Raw genomic sequence first — 21,078 nt, forward strand, 5'->3', positions numbered from 1 at the left:
ATCGATTCCAAACTCAAGGGAAAATTGTTACTTTAGATAACTAATAATTAGAAAAATGAAAATGAATGGAGGTCATCAACTCAAATAGCACACTTTACGTTTACTTGTTGAGGTTGAGACTATTGATTGTTATTTTTCTTTTGTTTTAAGTTTTTTTTTTTTTTTAATCTTTTTTGAATTGCTCTTGTGAGTAATGGGATTGGGATGCATAAGAATTATATTAAGATCAAATAATTGACGCGCCCATTAAGCCTATGATCAATCGATAATTATGAATGAATAATGACAATAATAATTATAAGTTTTAATCTCATCAAGCAATATATCTAAGAAATTGAAGTGGTGATAAATTTTTTCTCTAGGGCTATTGGCCTACTCATTCAATAAGAATCTCATGTATTATTTTGACCCAAATTAGCACTTGATGGTTTGGGTTAGTTGTGATAAGGTGTTCAAGAATAATAGTTGAAATTAATATTCAATTTTAAGATTTTTTCTAACGATTAAATTAGTATTTGGTAGCGAGAGATTGAGTAGAGTAATGAATAAAAAAAGAGAGTTAAATATAGTCATTATTAAAAAATTGAAGACTTTTATAACTCACACAAAAGATGATTTAAACGTAATTTTCATTTACTCTATTTTAGATATAATCAAGCATGATTACGGCATGATATTAAGGGTTCGAGCGATATTGATTGAGTCATAATCATTATTGGCTAAGACACTAAATCTCGCCATTTGGACGTCTTCTAAGCTGCCTTTATTAGGTTATTAACATTATGTCACGTATCAACTTTTTATTAATATATATATCTTGTCCCAATTATTCACGTGACACTTCTACTTTAGATAACGTGCTGATATATAAAAATATTTCTTTTCTCCGGATATCTATCTATCTTTTAGTTGGCACAAGTAGATAAACATGCCAAATCGGCTGCCTTTTGCCTTCGCCTTTGGATTGGCTATCAGTCAAAAAGGAAAGCAGAGATTTATCCAAAGAAATAGTGTTCAGATGCAGCTGATTTCTGGGACATTGATTTAAAAATTGAGAGCTAAGTAACGTAAAAATGTTGAACTTTTACACAATTTTAAAATTTATTCTAAAATTTTTAATTTTGTCAATTCAATTCCTAATTCCTAATCTTTGAAACATTTGAATTTAACATTTGAATAGGTTTTAAATTTAGAAAATAATGTAATTTTTATTACATTTTTAGTTAGAATTTTTAAAACAAAAAACACCGAAACAATATTGTTTAAGTGTTCTCGAAATGTTTCTTTATCTCAAAATGATAATAAATATTAAAAAAATATTTTTAGCTATTTTTATAATTTTAAAAATATTTTAAAAATATTTTATAATATTAAAAAAATTAAAAATATATTTATGTTGTGTGACACTATGTTGTCTTCATAACCATATTAAAGACATAAACAACTTATGTTATGTTAATGTTTGTTTGAATAAATGGTAAATTTATTTTTATATTTAATTAAATAATTATTTTTTATATTTAAAATTATATTTTTATATAAAATATATTAATATTAGATCGTATTCATTTCTTTTCTCCATTTACGTGTAACCTGGGTTTCAGCGATGATTAAACATTAATAAATATATTTTACTTTGAAATAAAATGTATTTATTATATTTTAATTTTAATAAATTAATATTTTTATTAATTAATGATAATTGTATTATATTTTAAATTATTTAATTAATTTATAAAATTAATAATAAACAAGAGGGAACAGTCCCAACAGCTGATTCGAGTAGCCGTTTCACGATTCTCTCTCTGATGAATGTCCTTCGCCTTCACACCTTTGAATCGAATTGATACACTCACACACACACACACACACACACACACACATATATATATACATTATAGATAGTCATTCATGCACTTGATTTTGAATCCAGCGTTGAATTTCTTCAGCCGGTTCACAGTTCTCGTTCCATTGGAGTCGGATCTTGATGATCCTGAAATGGTTCTGCAGAATCAACCGCAACCTGAATTCCGAAATTGATAAAGAGTAATTGATGTCAAGGATTTGCGCTGTCTAGGTTTGTGAATCGCGGTGTTCTTCTGGGAGGATGGCCAACGACTCGGCGTCGGATCAAGATCCGGACGATTCTGATGCTGAATTCGTCGAGGTTGACCCCTCTGGTCGATATGGTCGGGTTAGTACATTCGTAACCGTGTGCAATGTTTATTAATTTTTCTTCACCGCCATCCTGGTTAGTTTGATGTTTGCATCGATATCTATCTTCCCGTTATGCGATGCTTTGTACTAGGGCATGGCCACGGGAACGGAAAACAAAAGGAACATAGAATGAAGGGGATTGAAGCTATATATGTGTGTGTGTGTATATATATATATTGATTGGATCAGGAAATGAGAAATATTTACAAAAAAAATTATCTTTACCAGTGATTGTAATTTCTCTTCTTCTTCTTTTCTTGTTTGTAATTATCCATTTTCCATCCCTAAAACAGACTGCTGAGTTCGAAGTGTAGGATTAATGTTGTTGACAATCAGGATTTACTCATTGCCAATTCCTTTTGCAGTATAAAGAGATTTTAGGAAAAGGGGCGTTCAAAAAGGTGTATCCTTTGAAGGGTTTCCAATTCTGTCCTTTTTGCAGTTTTTGTTTATTACCATGGTGTAATGGTTTTTGGAACGTCCTGCTCTCTGTGATTGTTGTTGCTCCTTGACCAAGGCGATTTGCATTTAGATATAGAGCATTTGATGAGCTGGAAGGGATTGAAGTGGCTTGGAATCAAGTTAAGGTTGCAGATCTGTTACGGAATTCTGAAGACTTGGAAAGATTGTATTCAGAAGTTCATTTGCTCAAGACTCTTAAACACAAGAATATAATTAAGTTCTACAACTCATGGGTTGACACCAGAAATGAGAATATCAACTTCATTACCGAGATATTCACTTCTGGGACCTTGCGGCAGTATGTTTACTTATACGATAGCATGGTTCTCCTCAATAAAATTCTATTTCCATTTTCCATCCTGGTCTTAATGAGTCTATTCATTTATTTCTATGTTCATCTGCTAATGTAGATATCGAAAGAAACATAAGCATGTTGATCTAAGAGCACTGAAGAAATGGTCTAGGCAGATCTTAGAGGGCCTTCTTTATCTTCACAGTCATGATCCACCTGTTATCCATCGTGATCTAAAATGCGACAACATTTTTGTTAATGGCAACCAAGGTGAGGTGAAGATTGGAGATTTAGGACTTGCAGCTATCCTTCTTCAAGCTCGTTCTGCTCACAGCGTCATTGGTGAGTATTTTCTTTTTTTCATTTGTTTTTTTTGGGGGGGATGTGGAATTGTGATGGAGGTGTTCATGCATATGCAATGATGTGCTATTATGATACTAGGTACTCCTGAATTTATGGCCCCAGAGCTTTACGAGGAGGAATACAATGAACTTGTAGACATTTATGCCTTTGGTATGTGCTTGCTCGAGCTGGTGACTTTTGAGTACCCCTATGTTGAATGCAGTAATGCTGCTCAGATATACAAGAAAGTGACATCGGTAAGGAATTTGTGACTTCTTCGCTAACTGCTTTCTTACTTAGTATAGTTTTCACTGTTAAGTTGCTCCATATGTCTGGGATTTTAAACGTGCCATTCTTGCTAACTTTTGGAGTAGGAGTCCCTATAAATATTCTTTTGGCCAGAAATTTTCAGTGGCCGCTTCTTCTTTTTTTCCCCCCTCAAATTATTGAATTTGAGGCACAGAATATTGCATTTTGTATGATGTGTCCATCCGCATTGCATGATAAGTAAAAGCACCATGTGCTAGAGAAGTCTCCCTTTTTCTTACTTGCATGTCAATTGACCATAGATATGCTCTATTTAATTAAAAAATTGATTTTTTAGTAAATGAATCCTTGTATGTTTCAATTAATGATCTATATGTACAACTGATGGATTCCCTTCAATAAAGTAGGTTGTATTAATAAAAACTCATTTCTGCTTCAATATTTTTGACCTGAATTTAAGGGAATGACATGACTTATTGCTTGGCTGTGTACCATCTTCTCTCTGTAAATGAACAGAGACAGTTGAATGCAGTATTGTGATAAAACTGGGAATATGTTGGATATTGTGCATGCTTTTCACTTTATAGTTTATTCCCACTACGCAAAAATGGTTCACTAATACTTCAAACTTTGAGAGAGAGTGATTGAGCGAAGGTTAAGAAGAGAAAATCTAAGGCCTTGTTCAGTTGTAGAAAACATTTTTTAGTTTTCAATTCCAATTTTACAACTAAATATGTCTTGACATTTTATGTTTCAAAAAGCTATAGCATTCTTTTTTAGAAAATTTAGAAAATGACTTTTCTATTTTCTAATGAAAGATTCAATAATTCAGTTGAAAATTGGAGTTGAAAAACATAAAATGTTTTCTACAACTGAACAGGTCTTAAGTGTATGAAAACCAGTTTGATTTCAAACTTGATAGGTCAACAATGGAAGGTATATATTTGTTGAGGCACCTAATGGAAATATATAGAGATAAACAAAATGATTTACATATGGTGTTTCTAGATTAAAAAAAAGAAGTTAAGATAAAGTCCATATTGAAGTCTTATGGAGTGTCTTAGAGAAGAAATAAGTCCAACTTGCTTATATACATGAGTTATGCAAGACATGTATTATAGAGCAAAAACACATGTTTGATTGTGTGGAGTAGATATGGTGGCTTTTCCAATTACAATTGGATCACATCAAGAATCTGCTTTAAACTCTTATCCCCTTGCTCTAGGATGGAGACTCACTAAACACAACCAAATAGAGGTGCATTGCTGTGTTGATGTGGAACAACCACAAATTTGTGAAAGACAGAAGAAGATGAAAAGAAGAATTTTGAAAGAAGAGAGGAGGAAAAAGAAGTTTGAGAGAGAGAGAGAGAGAATGATCAATTATATCTAATACTAATAAAAAAAAATCTCTCTAATTACATCATAAGCCTAGTTGTAGGTTGAAATCCTAACTAATGATAATTACCTTAACTACACTTATCTCAACAAAATAAATAAAAGATAAAATCTAACATTTAAATTCAAAAATCAAATAAAAACTAAATATTCTAATATCAAATATTAAAATTTAACACTTCTAATTCCTCATAATCTTCCCATTGTTTATAAAAAAAATGTCCTCTAGTTTTGTGTAGACTCATTCATTGGTAGTTGAGCGTCATGGTCAACACCAACTCACTCAATTGTGACTAACTCAATGTTGCCAAAGTTAAATCCTACTAGCTCCTATATAACTCTAGTAGGATGGGCTAAACAACGATAATTCCTCTTTAGGAATTCAGGTGTATGCAAAATTTGGAGAATTAGTCAACTGAACAAGAAAACATTGAATCTATTCCTTGATAAAAAAAGTCTGCTCACATAAAATAATTTCAATTTTGTACTTGTGTGCATAACAAAAGAGGTAACTGTAATGAGACTTTAGTGTCACGGGCTATGACTCCCCAGTGCACTGACTGTGTATGCAGGTGCACTTATATCTAGATGCCTTGTTTTGAACAGTCATATACTTGTTGCCCAGGGAAAAAGGTGGCCTCACATGGGCATGTGGGGTGCCACATGGGGGCATTCGCTAGTCCCGTAACAATGTGGTATTAGAGTGGTGCTTAGGGGCAGCGCAAAGGCATGCACTGAGAGATCTAGGGTTGAGGCATCGACAAGTATGCGAGGGTGCAATGGATGGCTATGTATGAGATGACACGACGGGTCAAAGGCATTAACATGACAAGCGCGAGGGAAAGAAGTAGGCAGGGGTCTACTTAGGAGATAGTGATGTGCCAAGTGCTTACTAGGAATGGAGTAGACAACGGTCACCTAGCAACCAGGGTGTTGTGGAATTGGTGGGGGAGAATGTCATGACCTGTGACTCCCCAATGTTGAGGGCCATTTGCATGCCATGGGTGTTCTCTAGGTTCCTATGGGTTTATTGATGAAATGGTTGTGTATGCAGGTGTGCTTCTATCCAGATTCCTAGTTTTGAAGAGTCATATGCTTGTTGCACAAGGAAAATGGTGGTCTCACATGGGCAAGTGGGGCACCGCACGAGGGCATGTGCCAAGCCTATGACATTAGGCTCTACAGTAGGATAAATGAATGGGTCAACAAGAGGTTTATTTAGAGGAACAAATTGGTCTTTATATGGAATAATGTCCTTAACATTAAATATAGAGCTAACATAAAGTTAGGTGATATATCAATGTCACATGCATTTGGTTTAATTTGTTTTAGCCTCGGCTAAATCATAACATAGTCCTTAATATGAAGTTTGGCAAGTTATTTATGTGGACTAGGTGTTAGTTTTTTTAATTACTTTATCTAATACAACATCTTCAATTAGTGTCATTCTATGGTGAGGTAAAGTAGGAAGAATCATTTGCAAGAAAATCTATGATATGCTAAAGATTAGGAAAAGGCGAAAGCTGGTTTGGGAATTCCTTGGGGATAACATCGTGAGATTCTTCAAGTACCTAACAAGCTCTTTTTTGTACTACTATCAGAGTATCCTTCGGAGCTTCTCTAAATGTTATAACAGATTCTCCCATTATCTTATGCTCAAGCTCTTTTTGGTTAATGATCTGAATTCTTTTTCTTCTCTTACTTCCTTTGTTTTGTGATCATAATCTTCATTTAACAGTTCATAATATTTTGTTCATTGGTTTATTCTGTTGGAGATTGATTCAAATTTGTTATCCTTAATACTTGGTCTCAGTCCACGTCTGGCAAACTGACTTTGATCAAGTCTTGCAGCAGATTTTTAGTTCCGTGATTTTCTATTTAGTCTGCTATTATTAAGTCTTTCTGTTACTTTGTAGGCCTATTTAAAAGGCTCTTTCATGCTTTAATAAATAAATTGTTCTGCCTACAAAAATTATTATTCTTTATCCACTGCTCATTTAATTTCTGCATTCTTCCAATTCTCAACATGGTATCAGAGCCTTAGATCCTTGAGGGTTTGTGAGGTTGAGTGAACAAAACCCATGGCTGCTAGCAATTCATCAACATTTTCACCTCCAATTTTCAATGGTGAAAATTACCAAGCTTGGGCTGTCAAGATGAAAGCTCATTTAAGAGGTCTTGGCTTGTGGCATTGGGTTGAAGCTGAAAGGGTATTACCAGCTCTGGGAAATAATCCAACGCTCAACCAAATAAGGGCTCATGCAGAAGAAGAAGCAAAAGCTCCAAGAGCTTTATCTATAATTTTTGCTGCTGTCTCAGAAACAACTTTCACAAAGATTATGACTTGTGAAACAGCCAAGGAAGCTTGGGATCTGCTGAAGCAATCATACGAAGGTAATGAAAGAACCAGGAAGATGCAAGTGTTAAATCTCAAAAGAGATTTTGAGACACTAAGTATGAAAGAAAAGGAGACTATACAAGGTTATGCTGATAGGCTGATGGCAGTGGTGAACAAAATTCGACTGCTGGGAGAAGAACTATCTGATAGCAGGATTGTTGAGAAGATGTTTATAAGTTTGCCTGAAAGATTTGAGGCAAAACTTTCATCTCTTGAAGATTCAAAAGATACAACAACAACATATCCAGTCTTTATCCCACTATGTGGGGTCGGCTACATGAATTCTAGACTTCCATGTATTTCTGTCTTTTGTCATATCCTCATTTAGATCCATATATTTCATATCAAATTTTAATGTCTCTCCCAAAGTCTTCTTGGGTCTACCTCTACCTCTTTTTGTGACTAATTGTTCCATTTCATCAACTCTCCTCACAGGAGCATCTCTTAGTCTCCTTCTCACATGACCAAACCATCTTAGTCTAGTCTCTCTCATCTTCTCCTCGATTGGCACTACTCCTACCTTATTACGAATAACTTCATTTCTAATTTTATCATTTCTTGTATTTCTGCACATCCATCTTAACATCCTCATCTCCGCTACACTCGTCTTTTGCTCATGCTGGTATTTGACTGCCTAACATTCTGAGCCATACAGCAAGACTGGTCTTATAGCTGTCCCATAAAATTTTCCTTTCAATTTTAATGGGATTTTATCATCACATAACACCCCCGATGCATTTCTCCATTTTAGCCAACCTGCCTTAATTCTATGTGCGACATCCTCGTGGATTTCTCCATCTTTTTGAATCACTGATCCCAAATATCGAAAATGGTCTTTTCTTTGTAAGATTTGGTCTTCTAATTTTATTATAACATCATCCACTCTTGCATTTTTACTAAATTTGCATTCCATATATTCTGTTTTCTTTCTACTTAATTTAAATCCCTTAGATTCTAAATTGTTTCTCCACAACTCAAGCTTAGTGTTCACTCCTTCTTTTATTTCATCCACCAACACTATGTCGTCTGCAAATAGCATACACCATGGCACATCTGTCTGAATATCTTTAGTGAGTTCATCCATTACTAGGGCAAATAAGTATGGATTTAGTGCAGAACCTTGATGCAGTCCTATTGTAGTTGTAAATGGTTCAGTATCCCCTCCGCATGTTCTGACCCTTGTCTCTACACCATGATACATGTCCTTAAGGGTTTGTATATAGGCTATTTTGACTTATTTCTTCTCTAAAACCCTCCATAATACTTCTCTAGGGACCCTATCATAGGCCTTTTCTAGATCTATAAACACCATATGTAGGTCTTTCTGATGATCTCGATACCTTTTCATTAGACGCCTCAGTAAATATATAGCTTCCATTGTTGACCTACCAGGCATGAAACCAAACTGATTTTCTGACACCTTTGTTTCCTTTCTGAACCTCTGCTCTATTACTCTCTCCCAGAGTTTCATGGTATGACTCATTAACGTAATTCCTCTATAATTTTCACAGTTTTGAACATCTCCTTTGTTCTTGTATATAGGAACCAAAGTACTCTTCCTCCACTCATCTGGCATCTTTTTTGATTTAAGGATGGCGTTAAATAGTTGCGTTAGCCAGGAGATGCCCTCTTCTCCCATGCATTTCTATGCTTCTATTGGTATATTATCTGGTCCCACTGCCTTATAATTTTTCATCTTTTTTAATGCTTGCCTTATTTCATTTGAACTTATGCGTCGATAGAATGTGTAGCTCACATTCCCTTCGGAGTTACTAAGATGTCCCAACCTAACTCTTGTGTCACCACCATCATTGAATAATTTTGTGAAATACTCCTTCCATCTCTCCTTAATCGCTCCCTCATTTATTAAAACATTTTGATTGTCATCTTTTATGCATTTCACTTGATTTAAATCTCGTGTTTTTCTTTCTCTTGCTTTAGCTAATTTATATATATCCCTTTCTCCATCTTTTGTATCAAGTCGTTTATATAGATTCTCATATGCTTTTGACCTTGCTTCACTAACAGCTCTTTTTGCTGCATTTTTTGCTTCTTTATAATTTTTTTGATTTTCTTCATTGTTGCATTGATATACCGCCTTATAGCAAGTTTTCTTATTTTTAATTTTCAATTGTACCTCTTCATTCCATCACCAAGACTCCTTAAGGTTAGGGGCTCTACCATTTGTCTCTCCAAGGACTACCTTTGTCGTGCTTCTCAGAGCATTAGCCATTTCTTTCCACATTTGGTTTGTCTGTCTTTCTTCATTCCATTCCCTTCTACCCCTTAATTTTTCTTTGAAGATTAGTTGTTTCTCCTCTTTTAAATTCCACCACCTGATTCTTGGATTTTGTTTTATGTGATTTTTTCTCTTCCAATTTCTTACTTGGACGTCAAGTATTAGAAGTCTATGTTGAGTAGTCAAACACTCTCCCGGTATCACCTTACAATTCCTACAACATAACCGATTCTCTTGTCTCATGAGGAAGTAATCTATTTGGGTGCTTGAGGTGATATTTTTATATGTGATTAAGTGTTCATCCCGTTTTTTGAACCTAGTATTGGTTATAATGAGCCCATATGCCATAGCAAAATCTAGGATAGATTTACCCTCATTATTAATTTCCCCGAATCCATACCCTCCATGTACCTCTCTATATCCGTTTCCGTCTCTACCCACGTGCCCATTTAAGTCACCTCCTATAATCACTTTCTCTCCTCTTGGTATCATTTGTATGAGTCCCTCTAGGTCCTCCCAGAATTTTGTTTTTATCTCATCACCTAACCCCGCTTGTGGTGCATATGTACTAAAGATATTCATAGTCATTCTTCCTAGACTAATTTTCACCATAATAATCCTATCCCCTATTCTCTTTACATCCACTACCTCATCTATTAAGCTTTTATCCATAATAATCCCCACTCCATTTTTCGCTCGATCAGTTCCTGTGTACCATATTTTATATCCAGCTTCTGATAAAGTTTTTGCTTTTTTCCCTACCCATCTCGTCTCTTGAAGGCACATAATATTAATTTTTCTCCTAATCATCACATCCACCACTTCCATAGCTTTGCTTGTTAATGTTCCTATGTTCCATGACCCAATCCTTAATCTATGATTTTGTTTTTGGCCTTGACTTTGGATTTGATTTTGTTTTTGGCCTTGACTTTGAATTTGATTTTGTTTTTGATTTTGGTTTTGGTTTTGATTTTGATTTTGGTTTTGATTTTGATTTTGGACTAGCTTCTTTACCCACATCCGTCCAAGCAAATGCGGGAACCCTTGCTCATTTATCACTACATCCGGGCGCCGATGTAGCGGCCCTAGCTCACTTGTCACTACACGGGGGCAGTGTAGCGCGTCGCTATGAAGGGTTACGTCCACGCCCAAACGATTTTTCATAATTTGTCTAGAGTTCATGTTTTGGATCCGACTAAGTTTTACGTTGGCTGTCGGCTACCTAACACAACCCTCCTCCTTTATTCAAAAGATATCAATGAAATATCGTTATCAGAATTAATTAATGCTTTGCAGGCTCAGGAAAAAAGAAAGGCTATGAGACAAGAAGAAACTGAAAAGATGGTTGAAGGAGCCTATTTAGCCAAAACTTCAAAGGGAAAAGGAAAAATTCCACAGTGTAGCAATTGCAAGAAATCTGGCCATGAAGAAGAAGATTGTTGGCATAAGGGAAAGCCTCAATGTTACAAATGCAAAAAATTTGGGCATTTACAAAAGGATTGCAGAATTAAAAAGGAACAAGCAAATATGGTGGAGATAATTAAAGAAGAAACCTTGTTTTGAAGGATGATGGGAAGTACGTCATCAAGTAAAGAAAAGTGAAGAGAAGTGCTTCACAAATTTAAAAAAAAATTATTATATTGATTATGATGAGAAGTGCATCATATGGTAAAGAGAAGTGCTTTACAAATCTGAGATCTATGGAGAGATGTGCTCCATAAAATTTTTTACAATTTTGAATCAAGGGGGAGTGTTGGAGATTGATTCAAATTAGTTATCCTTAATACTTGGTCTCAGTCCACGTCTGGCAAATTGACTTTGATCAAGTTTTGCAGCAGATTTTTAGTTCCGTGATTTTCTATTTAGTCTGCTATTATTAAGTCTTTCTGTTACTTTGTAGGTCTATTTAAAAGGCTCTTTCATGCTTTAATAAATAAATTGTTCTGCCTACAAAAATTATTATTCTTTGTCCACTGCTCATTTAATTTCTGCATTCTTCCAATTCTCAACATATTCTTCGAGATGTTCTTTTTTATTCACAGTTTATTGTTTTCCATAATGAAAGTCAATATTGGACAACTGACCAAAACCCTTACTGTTAGGCACTTTGATTGTGACTCAAACATTTGAGGTTCCACCTATTTGTCCTTTATCTTTATGTCTCCCTTGAAGGTGGCATACTGGGCAAAAGTGGAACCCCCAGCTGGGTTCTTCCAACCTGAAAAATCCAGCATCAGTCTACTTCCTCCCACCTCTCTTTCTTTGCTTGTCTCTCTCTCTCTCTCCTTCCCCCCCTTCTCTCTTTCTCTAGGGAAAATAAAACTACTGGTGGCCGGGCGCCATTGGTTGGCCACCATTAATTTTTTTTTTTTTTTTTCTATGGTTGGATGGGAGGGGGGGGGGGGGGGGTAAATGGTCATTTTACTTTTTTGTTTTTTGTAATGGTAGGTGAGCTCTCCTAATTTAGCCCAACCTCAGGGGAGGTTAGTGTAATTTACCCCAAAATTTAATACTTTTAATTCCTCATCACGTTTTATTTGCAGATGACATCGACATTGTCTTGGTGAATGCGACAAAAGAAGGCTCAAATCTAGAGTGTTAAGAACACTTTAAAATCTATATGTTTTTAGGTGAGTAGATTGAAAATTGATTACATAGAGTGGAAGTTTAGTAAAAATATAAGTTGGATGACTTTATGGTGAAACTTGAAGTTCATGTCATCCATGTTTAGATAACTTGGATTTATCATCTAAAAAAATAGAGAGATTAACGAGGATGCTACCCATGAAAATTAGGGAAAGTTGACTGTAACACACCCCCCGAAAAAAAAAAAATAAAAAATTTGGCCCTTTGGCCCGGACACAATCTGAATTTTAAATTTCACCCAATCAATCCTTGAATTTTCCAAAATTAACCACAAAACCCCCTCAAAAGGCCAAAGTTCATGGGGTGTTGTGGCTAATTTTGGAAAGTATAGGGACTGACTTGGTGAATTTTAAAGTTCAGGGGATGTTTGGATAAAAGGACCAAAGCTCAATGGGTGTACGATCAATATATTCTAAAGTAAGGAAAGAATGTTAAAATTACAAAGAGCATCCAATATTATATGTAATAGCAATATTGTGTTAAAGCTAAAAGGAAAATGGCATAAGATAGCTATAAGATCAACTTTATTGTATGTCACATGATGTTGGATAGTAAAGCACCAACATCAAAATATAAGTGTGAGAAAAGGAGGTGTTATGACAGATTTGCAATCAAAGAAAGAAAAATAAACTTAGAAATAAGGTTATTGGTAATACGTTTGGACTGGATCCTATTAGTTATAGATGTGTAAAACACGATTAAGATGGTTTGGTCTTGTAAAAAGAAGACCTAAGAAAGGCTCTTGTGGGGATAATGGTGGAATGAAACAAGTCTTTAACAAAAAAAAGTAAAGGAAAACCAATAAAAACTTAGGGGGGAGGGGATAGGAGTCAGGTATGCTATAAGAGCCTTATAGAAGATATGACTATAGATAGAAATACTGGTGAATGTTCCATGTAGCTAACTCCATTTACTGGGATTAAGGCTTGATATGTTGTTGTTGATAATAAGAAACTAAATCACACCACTTCAGTAGAATAATTGGACCATCCAAATCTTTGCTTGGATTAGACAATTGATGATGAAAATTTAAGTTCATCTCTCTCTCTCTCTCTCTCTATATATATATATAATTCTTATCTCTCTTGCTAAGGGCTTATTGGTGGATGAACCAACATATTCTGGAAATTTGACTCAGAAATTCATCTTATGCATGTAGTTGCCCTACTTTTTTTTGGGCATATGGCTCACAAGCTGAAATATAACAGTTGACTCTGTTGCAGGGCATAGTCCATGCTGAGTTGACCAGTAGCTGATGTTCTTTTTTAAGTTCAAGACTTTTATTAGCAAGTAGAACTTCTGCTTTCCCTTGAAAAGATTTAAACCAATATTAACTAGGATTGTTCCTGATCAGTGACTGAATGAACTTCCTTCCTGTACTTATTTTATTTTGTTTTTATTTTCTGTGAAAAATGTTAATGGTTCCTTCCCCTACTTGCATCCTTGTGTCTGTTCTTTATTTTTATTTATTAGATTCCCTGTCCCTGAGCTATACAAAATTTCTCCTTATTTCACAATCATAGACTTCAATTGAATCTGCCATAAAATAAATAAATGTAACATTGCAGTTTAGCTGGCACGAAATCACAAACTATGAACTTGCACTTTGGTGTTTAGTGGATAAGCTTGAAACCCAACACCTACCTTGATTGTTTACTTGGAATAACGTGGTTGATTTTGTGTCTGCTTGAGTACTAGAAAAATAAGACCAATGAAGAAGAGTTTGAGGACATTTTTCTTTCCGGGTTAGGTTATGAGTGTAGCATTTATCATGCAAATAATACTTGTCTTACTTCTTTCTACTTTATTATTTGTTTTTCAGACTCATTCTTGTTAATTACTGATGTTTGTGTTGCCAACATCAGGAAGTTGGAGAAAATACTTTGTGGTGTGTTTGTTTACTCATTCTTGTTATATAGCGGCTGTTTAGTTGAGGAAAACAGCCCAAGTTTTCCAGAAAATTACTCCAAAAGAACAGAAAATTAGAGAACTTGCTCAAATGCAAAAAATTTCCAAATAGAAAAGGGAGATTTGAAAAATGTGTTTTTCCAAAAATTTTCCCCAAATCATTTCCATCTCCTTCTTAACACAAGTTGCAGAAAAGAAGTAAACATCTCTCTCTTTTTTGAATAGATGTTCCAATTTTCTAGATTGGAGATTAGTTTTTTTGTATTTCTAACTTTTGAATGCATTTTTCAATTTTTTTATGGAAAATAAAAACTAGAGATTCTATAGAAAATTAGAGATGGAAAACTGGAAACCATTTTCTACAACTAAACAGCTTCATAGAGTTCTTTAAATGCGTATCTTCTGTATGCTAGAATGGTTTTCTAAGTTACCATTTATTTTCTCACCAAAGGGAATCAAGCCAGCATCATTGGTGAAAGTAAAGGATGCTGGGGTGAAAGCATTCATAGAAAAGTGTATTGCACATGTATCTGAACGATTGCCTGCAAAAGAACTTCTAATGGATCCTTTTCTCCAGTCTGTGGAAGATAATGACATGTCAAGTTGGTCATTATCACCCAGCCCCAATGCTGAAGGTAAGATTTAGAAAGCAGTTACAATAACTGCTGCCAGTTTTTGCTGTCTTACCGTCTTTACCATGTTCTGACACGACGAATTTACAGATCCCAAGGATTCTGTGCCTGAGGGAAGTCGAGACTTCATGGTGCAGGGTCAAAGGAAAGACCTGAACACTATAGTTCTGAAACTAAGAATAGCAGACTCCACAGGTTAATCAAATATCTTTCAGTGGTTCTGTTTGTAAATTTGTTTTCAGAAAATGAAATGCTTATTAGCATTCATGAATCTTGCTATTGAAATATTACATCATGTGCACAGGTCATATTCGGAATATCCATTTTCCATTTGATATTGATGTTGATACAGCACTAGCTGTTGCTAGTGAAATGGTTGAGGAGCTGGACCTGACAGATCAAGATGTGTCAAACATTGCTGCGATGATTGACTCTGAAATTCGTTCGTATATTCCAGATTGGGCTAACGAAGACCTTTCTGGACATAATCTAAGTGATGAAGTTGGGAGTTCGGATGGCTCTCCTTCTGCGACTAACGACGATGCTTCTCCATCCACAAATGATTGTGCCCGTTCTCCCGGTAGTTTTGTACTAGAAAGATTGCCATCAGGTCGGAGGTACTGGTGCGACTCACCCAAAACAGTAGGTGGAAACTCTCCGCTCCCTGGCCCTTCAAACCTGTCTCTGGAAAATTCGTCGCCTCCTGGAGATAGCTTTAGTGAAGAAAATGAGCAATGCTCTGGTAGCCATAGAGATGAGAATTCAACCGACGCCACTTCACTCGAACTGCGGCATGATGAACACACCATTGATGATAGCCTGGAAGAGAAACAAGCTGCTGTGCCCTCTGATTCACAAACTAATGAAGGTACGGCAGCTAAACATCTTGATCCCCGAAATGCACCTCTTCATTTGGGTGAGAAGGGCGAAATCTTAAGAGGTCTCGACTCAGCTGACCTCAGAATTGTCGAAGAGAAACTCGAGCATTTGTTGGTTGGCCAGCAGAAGGAGTTGAACGAAATCAAAAGGAAGCATGAAGTGGCTGTTTCTGATCTCTTGAAGGAACTTCCTCCAGAAACTCGTCACAAAGTTTGGAGAATCTGTAACCTGAAGGTTTCGGACTACAAATTTCGATGCAAGATCTCTGCCGATCAAGGATGCTTCCCTGAAATGTAAGTCTTACTATGTTTCACAGCTTACATCTCCAACTTGGCTGCAGATTGTGACAATCATCTTGCTCACCCTAAAAGACTCTTCTAAGTGCTGTAAAGGGAAGCCCCATTTTGGAAGACAACATGGTGCAAGTTATAGCCCCTTGGGGATCTTTTATTCTCTGAGAAGTCACTCTTGAGGGACCCAACTGGATCTTTCTTTCCTAAAATTCAAATATTCTGGATATAACATATGGTTTTAGCCTACACATTATCCACACCAACATTTGATGTCTTTTTTCCTTCTCTCTCTCTCTCTCTCTCTCTCTCTCCACTTGATACAATCAATCAAATTTCATTAATTGTATACTTGTACATATATGTTTCCTAGTCCATGTCATGTATTAGCAACTAGGGAGGCTGTGGCATTGATATTGTACCTGCAGAGATGAACATTAATTATGTCTTTCAATTTTGTGGATTTTCATGTTTGTGACCTGGAAATCCATATATATACTCAACAGAATAATCCTAGCTCTATGTTTTTTTTCTTTTTCTTTTGCTTTATCATGGACAAGAAAAATAATTTTTTTCTAAGCCATTGTTTCGGGAGTAGTTGGGTGTCATCACAAATGCTGTCATTGAATATACCAATCCAATGCTTAGAGATATTTTATTAATTGACAATTTATACTTTGGTTAAGTTTTTTTGTAAGTTTTTCTAGATGAGTAACTAGATGTTGGTATTATAAATGTGAGCGTTCGTATCAAAAGTTTTAAAGTGTTTAGGGAAGTTCATCAACATGAGTTTTGGAATTTGTATTTCGATAGATATTTTTTTTACAAATTTTCTCTATTAGTTATGTATAAATTATTTTTTCTAGTCGAAGGAATGTCCTTATTTGTTAGTTTTGTCTTATCTTTTTTTTATTTTCATTGCTTATGGTATGTCTTAGTTTAAAATGAGACACTTTTTTATTTATATAATAAAATTATTATTTAAAAAAAAGAAAAATAAATTTGTGGTATATGCTTTGTGGGTAGTCTAATATGTTTCAAAAACTAGAGAAGCTCATGCAAGTACGTGGCTCAAATGGAGACTCTCTTTCCCTGTCTCCATCCTAAGCACGAGAAGTAATTTTATGAGGACCCACTGATCAATTGCCTTTTCCCCACCTTAAGTTCTATGTAATTCGATTGGGTGCACTTTTAGCAATTTTTACTTTAGTACTTTTTTATGAATCATTCTTCATAGCTATAGATGCAAATTGGTCTATAATCGTTTTTAGTTAATTTTATTTATTTAATATTAAATCAAGTATATAAAAATAAAATTTATTAAATGGTATTTATATTTATATTCATATATAACAACTTCGTAAGTTTAAAACTTGACACAAGTTTAAAACTTGACACAAGATCTTATAAAACCAAATTTTTAATACGTCGTGTCTATATCTCTAAGTATTTTGTTGTCTCTTTGTCAAATATTTTCGAAAGCGTTAGTCACGATAACTCTACTAATAATTAATAAATAATATGAATAATCAAATTTTAAACTTTGATTGTTATTGTTAATCATGGCCACAAAAATCATTATGGATAAGATTTTCTTACAAAATCTAAGATTAGAGATTTGTTATGTATGGTCACTCAAGTAACAAAAAAATCATTTGGACAAAGATATAAAAAGTATATCTCAATCAAAGAAAATATACTAGAAATTTATAACATTATTTTTCTTTATTTATAATTTTTATGTCAAACTCTAATTTTTAAAGAAACTATCTCGGAAACTCCTAAAATAATCATTAGCAAAATTCATATTTTTGCTCTTATATTTTCACATTTTTTTCGCTGAATCACTTAAATTTTTTGTTATTTTGATTATACTTTTTAATTTAATTTTCAAGTTAATTTGACTCTTATATTTTAATTTTTTTTATATGACAATTCAAACTTTTTATTATTTCGATTATATTTATAAACTTGTATTTTCAAGTTAATTTATCATTTTTATCTTAATGTGTAAAAAAATAAAATAAAATAAGATAATAAAATATACGTCACAAAATATAAGGTTAAATTGATTTGAAAATATAGGTCTAATAGTATAATTAAAATAATAAAAAATTTGAATTATCATACAAAAATTAAATTGATTTAAAAATATAAATTCAAGAATATAATTAAAATAAATAAAAATTTAAATATTCACAAAAAAAAAAAAAAAAATTCCAATCATCTACTATGGTATCATCTATGATAAACTTGGCTCTCTCAACTTCGATAACAAACATTTTGAAATATATATTTACATATTATAATGCAATTAATCTTAAACCCTAAATCTTCAACTAAAAAGGTGATGCATTGATTATATGATTTTGCTCCAGCTGTTAAAACTAGCATCTTACTGCTAGCCACTCGGGTACTCAATCCATTATTTGGGAAACTGACACGTCATCGCTTTCACATGGTTTCACAGAGATTACATGAACTAGTGGGTCACCTTATTCCGTCGGGTTATCTTCATATGAGGGTGAGAAGGATGATAGAAGGTTTGTGAGGCCCTCTTTTCGTCTTCCCACAGATAACTCAATCCTCTGCCTCTGCTCTGCCCCCAATTCTCTCTCTCTCTCTCTCTCTGCAATTCAATTCAATTTTTGCCATTTCAAGCCAAACCCACCATGGCAATTTCAGCCGCCGCGGCCACAACGCCTTCTTCACGGCTCATATACCCACCCGCCGCCGCCGCCGCCGCCTCTGCCACTTCACTCCCAACCACCACTTCTACTGCTTCTTTGGTTAGAGCTAGAGAATCCACTAGATTAGTACTGTCCTCCACTTCTTTCATCGCCAATCCTTTGTTTCTGAGCCCGTCTTCCACCGCCCCAGCGAGGGGCCGCCGGGCGCTCACCGTCCGGGCAGCAAGGGGGAAGTTCGAGCGGAAGAAGCCCCACGTCAACATCGGCACCATAGGCCACGTGGACCACGGAAAAACCACGCTCACGGCGGCGCTGACCATGGCGCTCGCCGCCTTGGGCAATAGTGCGCCGAAGAAGTACGACGAGATCGACGCCGCGCCGGAGGAGCGGGCCCGTGGAATCACCATCAACACCGCCACTGTCGAGTACGAGACCGAGAACCGGCACTACGCCCACGTGGACTGCCCCGGCCACGCCGACTACGTCAAGAACATGATCACCGGCGCTGCCCAGATGGACGGCGCCATTCTCGTCGTCTCCGGCGCCGACGGGCCCATGCCCCAGACCAAGGAGCACATCCTCCTCGCCAAACAGGTATGAGCCCCATGTATTAGCAATTTTAGTTATTATTGATAAATGAAGGGGAGTCTTGGGGTGACGGTAAAGTAAAGTAGTTCTATGATGATTTGAACGTAATAGATTTAAGTCTGAAAATAGTCTCTTTGTTTAGCAAGAGTAAGGCCGCATATAGTTGACCTTCCCCATAGCCATCCGGGATTACAGGTTTAAGTTAAGAAACATCCTTTTTGCTAAACAAGGGTAAGGGTGTGTGTATAATTGACGTTTCCCAAAGCGTGCAATAGAGCCAGGAGTCTCGTACACTGGGTTCCCTTTTTAAGTTATTGATAAAGACATAAAATTTAATCTAATATTTGGTAGATTTAGGATAATAAGAGAGAAATATTCAGTAATAGTATTATAGCTTCTTCCTCCTATAAGTCATATTGGTATTGAGCTTCGGTCCTGCAATGTGTGTGTCGATTGCCTCCATGTTGTTGCTTTTGTGGCAATTCGGTTTATGATGCTTTATAAAATGCAGGTGGGTGTTCCTAATATGGTCGTTTTCCTCAACAAACAAGACCAAGTGGATGATGAAGAGTTGCTTCAGTTGGTAGAATTGGAGGTTCGTGAGCTTCTATCGTCTTATGAATTCCCTGGTGATGATGTGCCAATTGTTTCTGGTTCTGCCCTTTTAGCTTTAGAGGCTTTAATGGCCAATCCCAGCATCAAAAGGGGTGACAACCAATGGGTTGATAAGATTTATGAATTGATGGATTCTGTTGATAGCTACATCCCAATTCCCCAAAGGCAAACTGATCTGCCATTCCTTATGGCTATCGAGGATGTCTTTTCGATCACCGGCCGTGGGACAGTCGCCACCGGCCGTGTGGAGAGGGGTATGATTAAGGTTGGAGATACAGTTGATTTAGTGGGCTTGAAGGATACTAGGAGCACTATTGTGACTGGGGTTGAGATGTTTCAAAAGACTCTTGATGAGGCTATGGCTGGGGATAATGTGGGTCTGTTGTTGAGAGGTATTCAGAAGATTGATATCCAAAGAGGGATGGTTTTGGCGAAGCCAGGGACTATTACACCCCACATAAAGTTTGAGGCTATTGTTTATGTGTTGAAGAAGGAAGAGGGTGGAAGGCATTCACCATTTTTTGCAGGTTATAGGCCACAATTCTACATGAGGACCACTGATGTGACCGGGAGGGTGGCAACGATCATGAATGACAAGGATGAAGAGTCTAAGATGGTTATGCCCGGTGACCGTGTCAAGATGGTGGTGGAGCTTATAATGCCAGTGGCCTGTGAGCAGGGGATGAGGTTTGCTATCAGAGAAGGAGGGAAGACTGTTGGAGCTGGAGTTATCCAATCCATTATTGAGTAATGAGCCTAGTTGAGGTTCTTAATCCTAAAAAAGTTGCATGGTTTCGAAGTTTATATGCTTTTTTTTTGTGAAATTTCTTTTGCTCATCCAAGCATCAGCCAGAATCCAAATGTCATACATGCTGCAACTTTTTGTTACTTGCTGTGCCTTAGCCTGTTAGTTTAGTTGGACAATATTTTTATGATCATTTAATGTGATTTACCTTCTCTCTCTTTGTTCCATGTTGTTGAGCTATGGACCAGCAAGTTATCAAAGGGCTTTCTTGCTTGAAGAGATGTGAATGGTTTTCAGCTATGACTGTTAAACTCTCCAGTAAAAGATAATTGTCATTTCCTATGAAGTCATCTTGTTATTGCTTTATTGAAAATCCACAATTTGAAATTTAATGAAGATGCTATAAAGATAAGGAAATATCTTGGGTAACAGCTACATAGTGGTGGTTCTAAGTTCTAACTTTGTTTGAAC

At 35.7% G+C, this 21,078-nt stretch overlaps 2 protein-coding genes across 2 annotated transcripts; both read left to right on the forward strand.

Moving 5' to 3' along the window:
- Positions 1-1,776: 1,776 nt before the first annotated feature.
- LOC127789990 (probable serine/threonine-protein kinase WNK3) lies at positions 1,777-16,500 on the forward strand. Its single transcript, XM_052319178.1, has 8 exons — positions 1,777-2,194; positions 2,583-2,620; positions 2,750-2,977; positions 3,090-3,313; positions 3,413-3,570; positions 14,620-14,803; positions 14,891-14,995; positions 15,105-16,500. The coding sequence occupies exons 1-8, from the start codon at positions 2,108-2,110 to the stop codon at positions 15,974-15,976; spliced, it is 1,896 nt and encodes a 631-aa protein (XP_052175138.1). The 5' UTR covers positions 1,777-2,107; the 3' UTR covers positions 15,977-16,500.
- A 2,006-nt stretch (positions 16,501-18,506) lies between these two features.
- On the forward strand, positions 18,507-20,834 carry LOC127790522 (elongation factor Tu, chloroplastic). The gene is made up of 2 exons (XM_052320070.1): positions 18,507-19,253; positions 19,759-20,834. Exons 1-2 carry the CDS (start codon positions 18,642-18,644, stop codon positions 20,611-20,613), a joined length of 1,467 nt encoding a protein of 488 aa, XP_052176030.1. The 5' UTR covers positions 18,507-18,641; the 3' UTR covers positions 20,614-20,834.
- The last annotated feature ends 244 nt before the right edge of the window (positions 20,835-21,078 follow it).

Source organism: Diospyros lotus, chromosome 14, assembly GCF_014633365.1.
Source record: "Diospyros lotus cultivar Yz01 chromosome 14, ASM1463336v1, whole genome shotgun sequence".
Taxonomy (NCBI): domain Eukaryota; kingdom Viridiplantae; phylum Streptophyta; class Magnoliopsida; order Ericales; family Ebenaceae; genus Diospyros; species Diospyros lotus.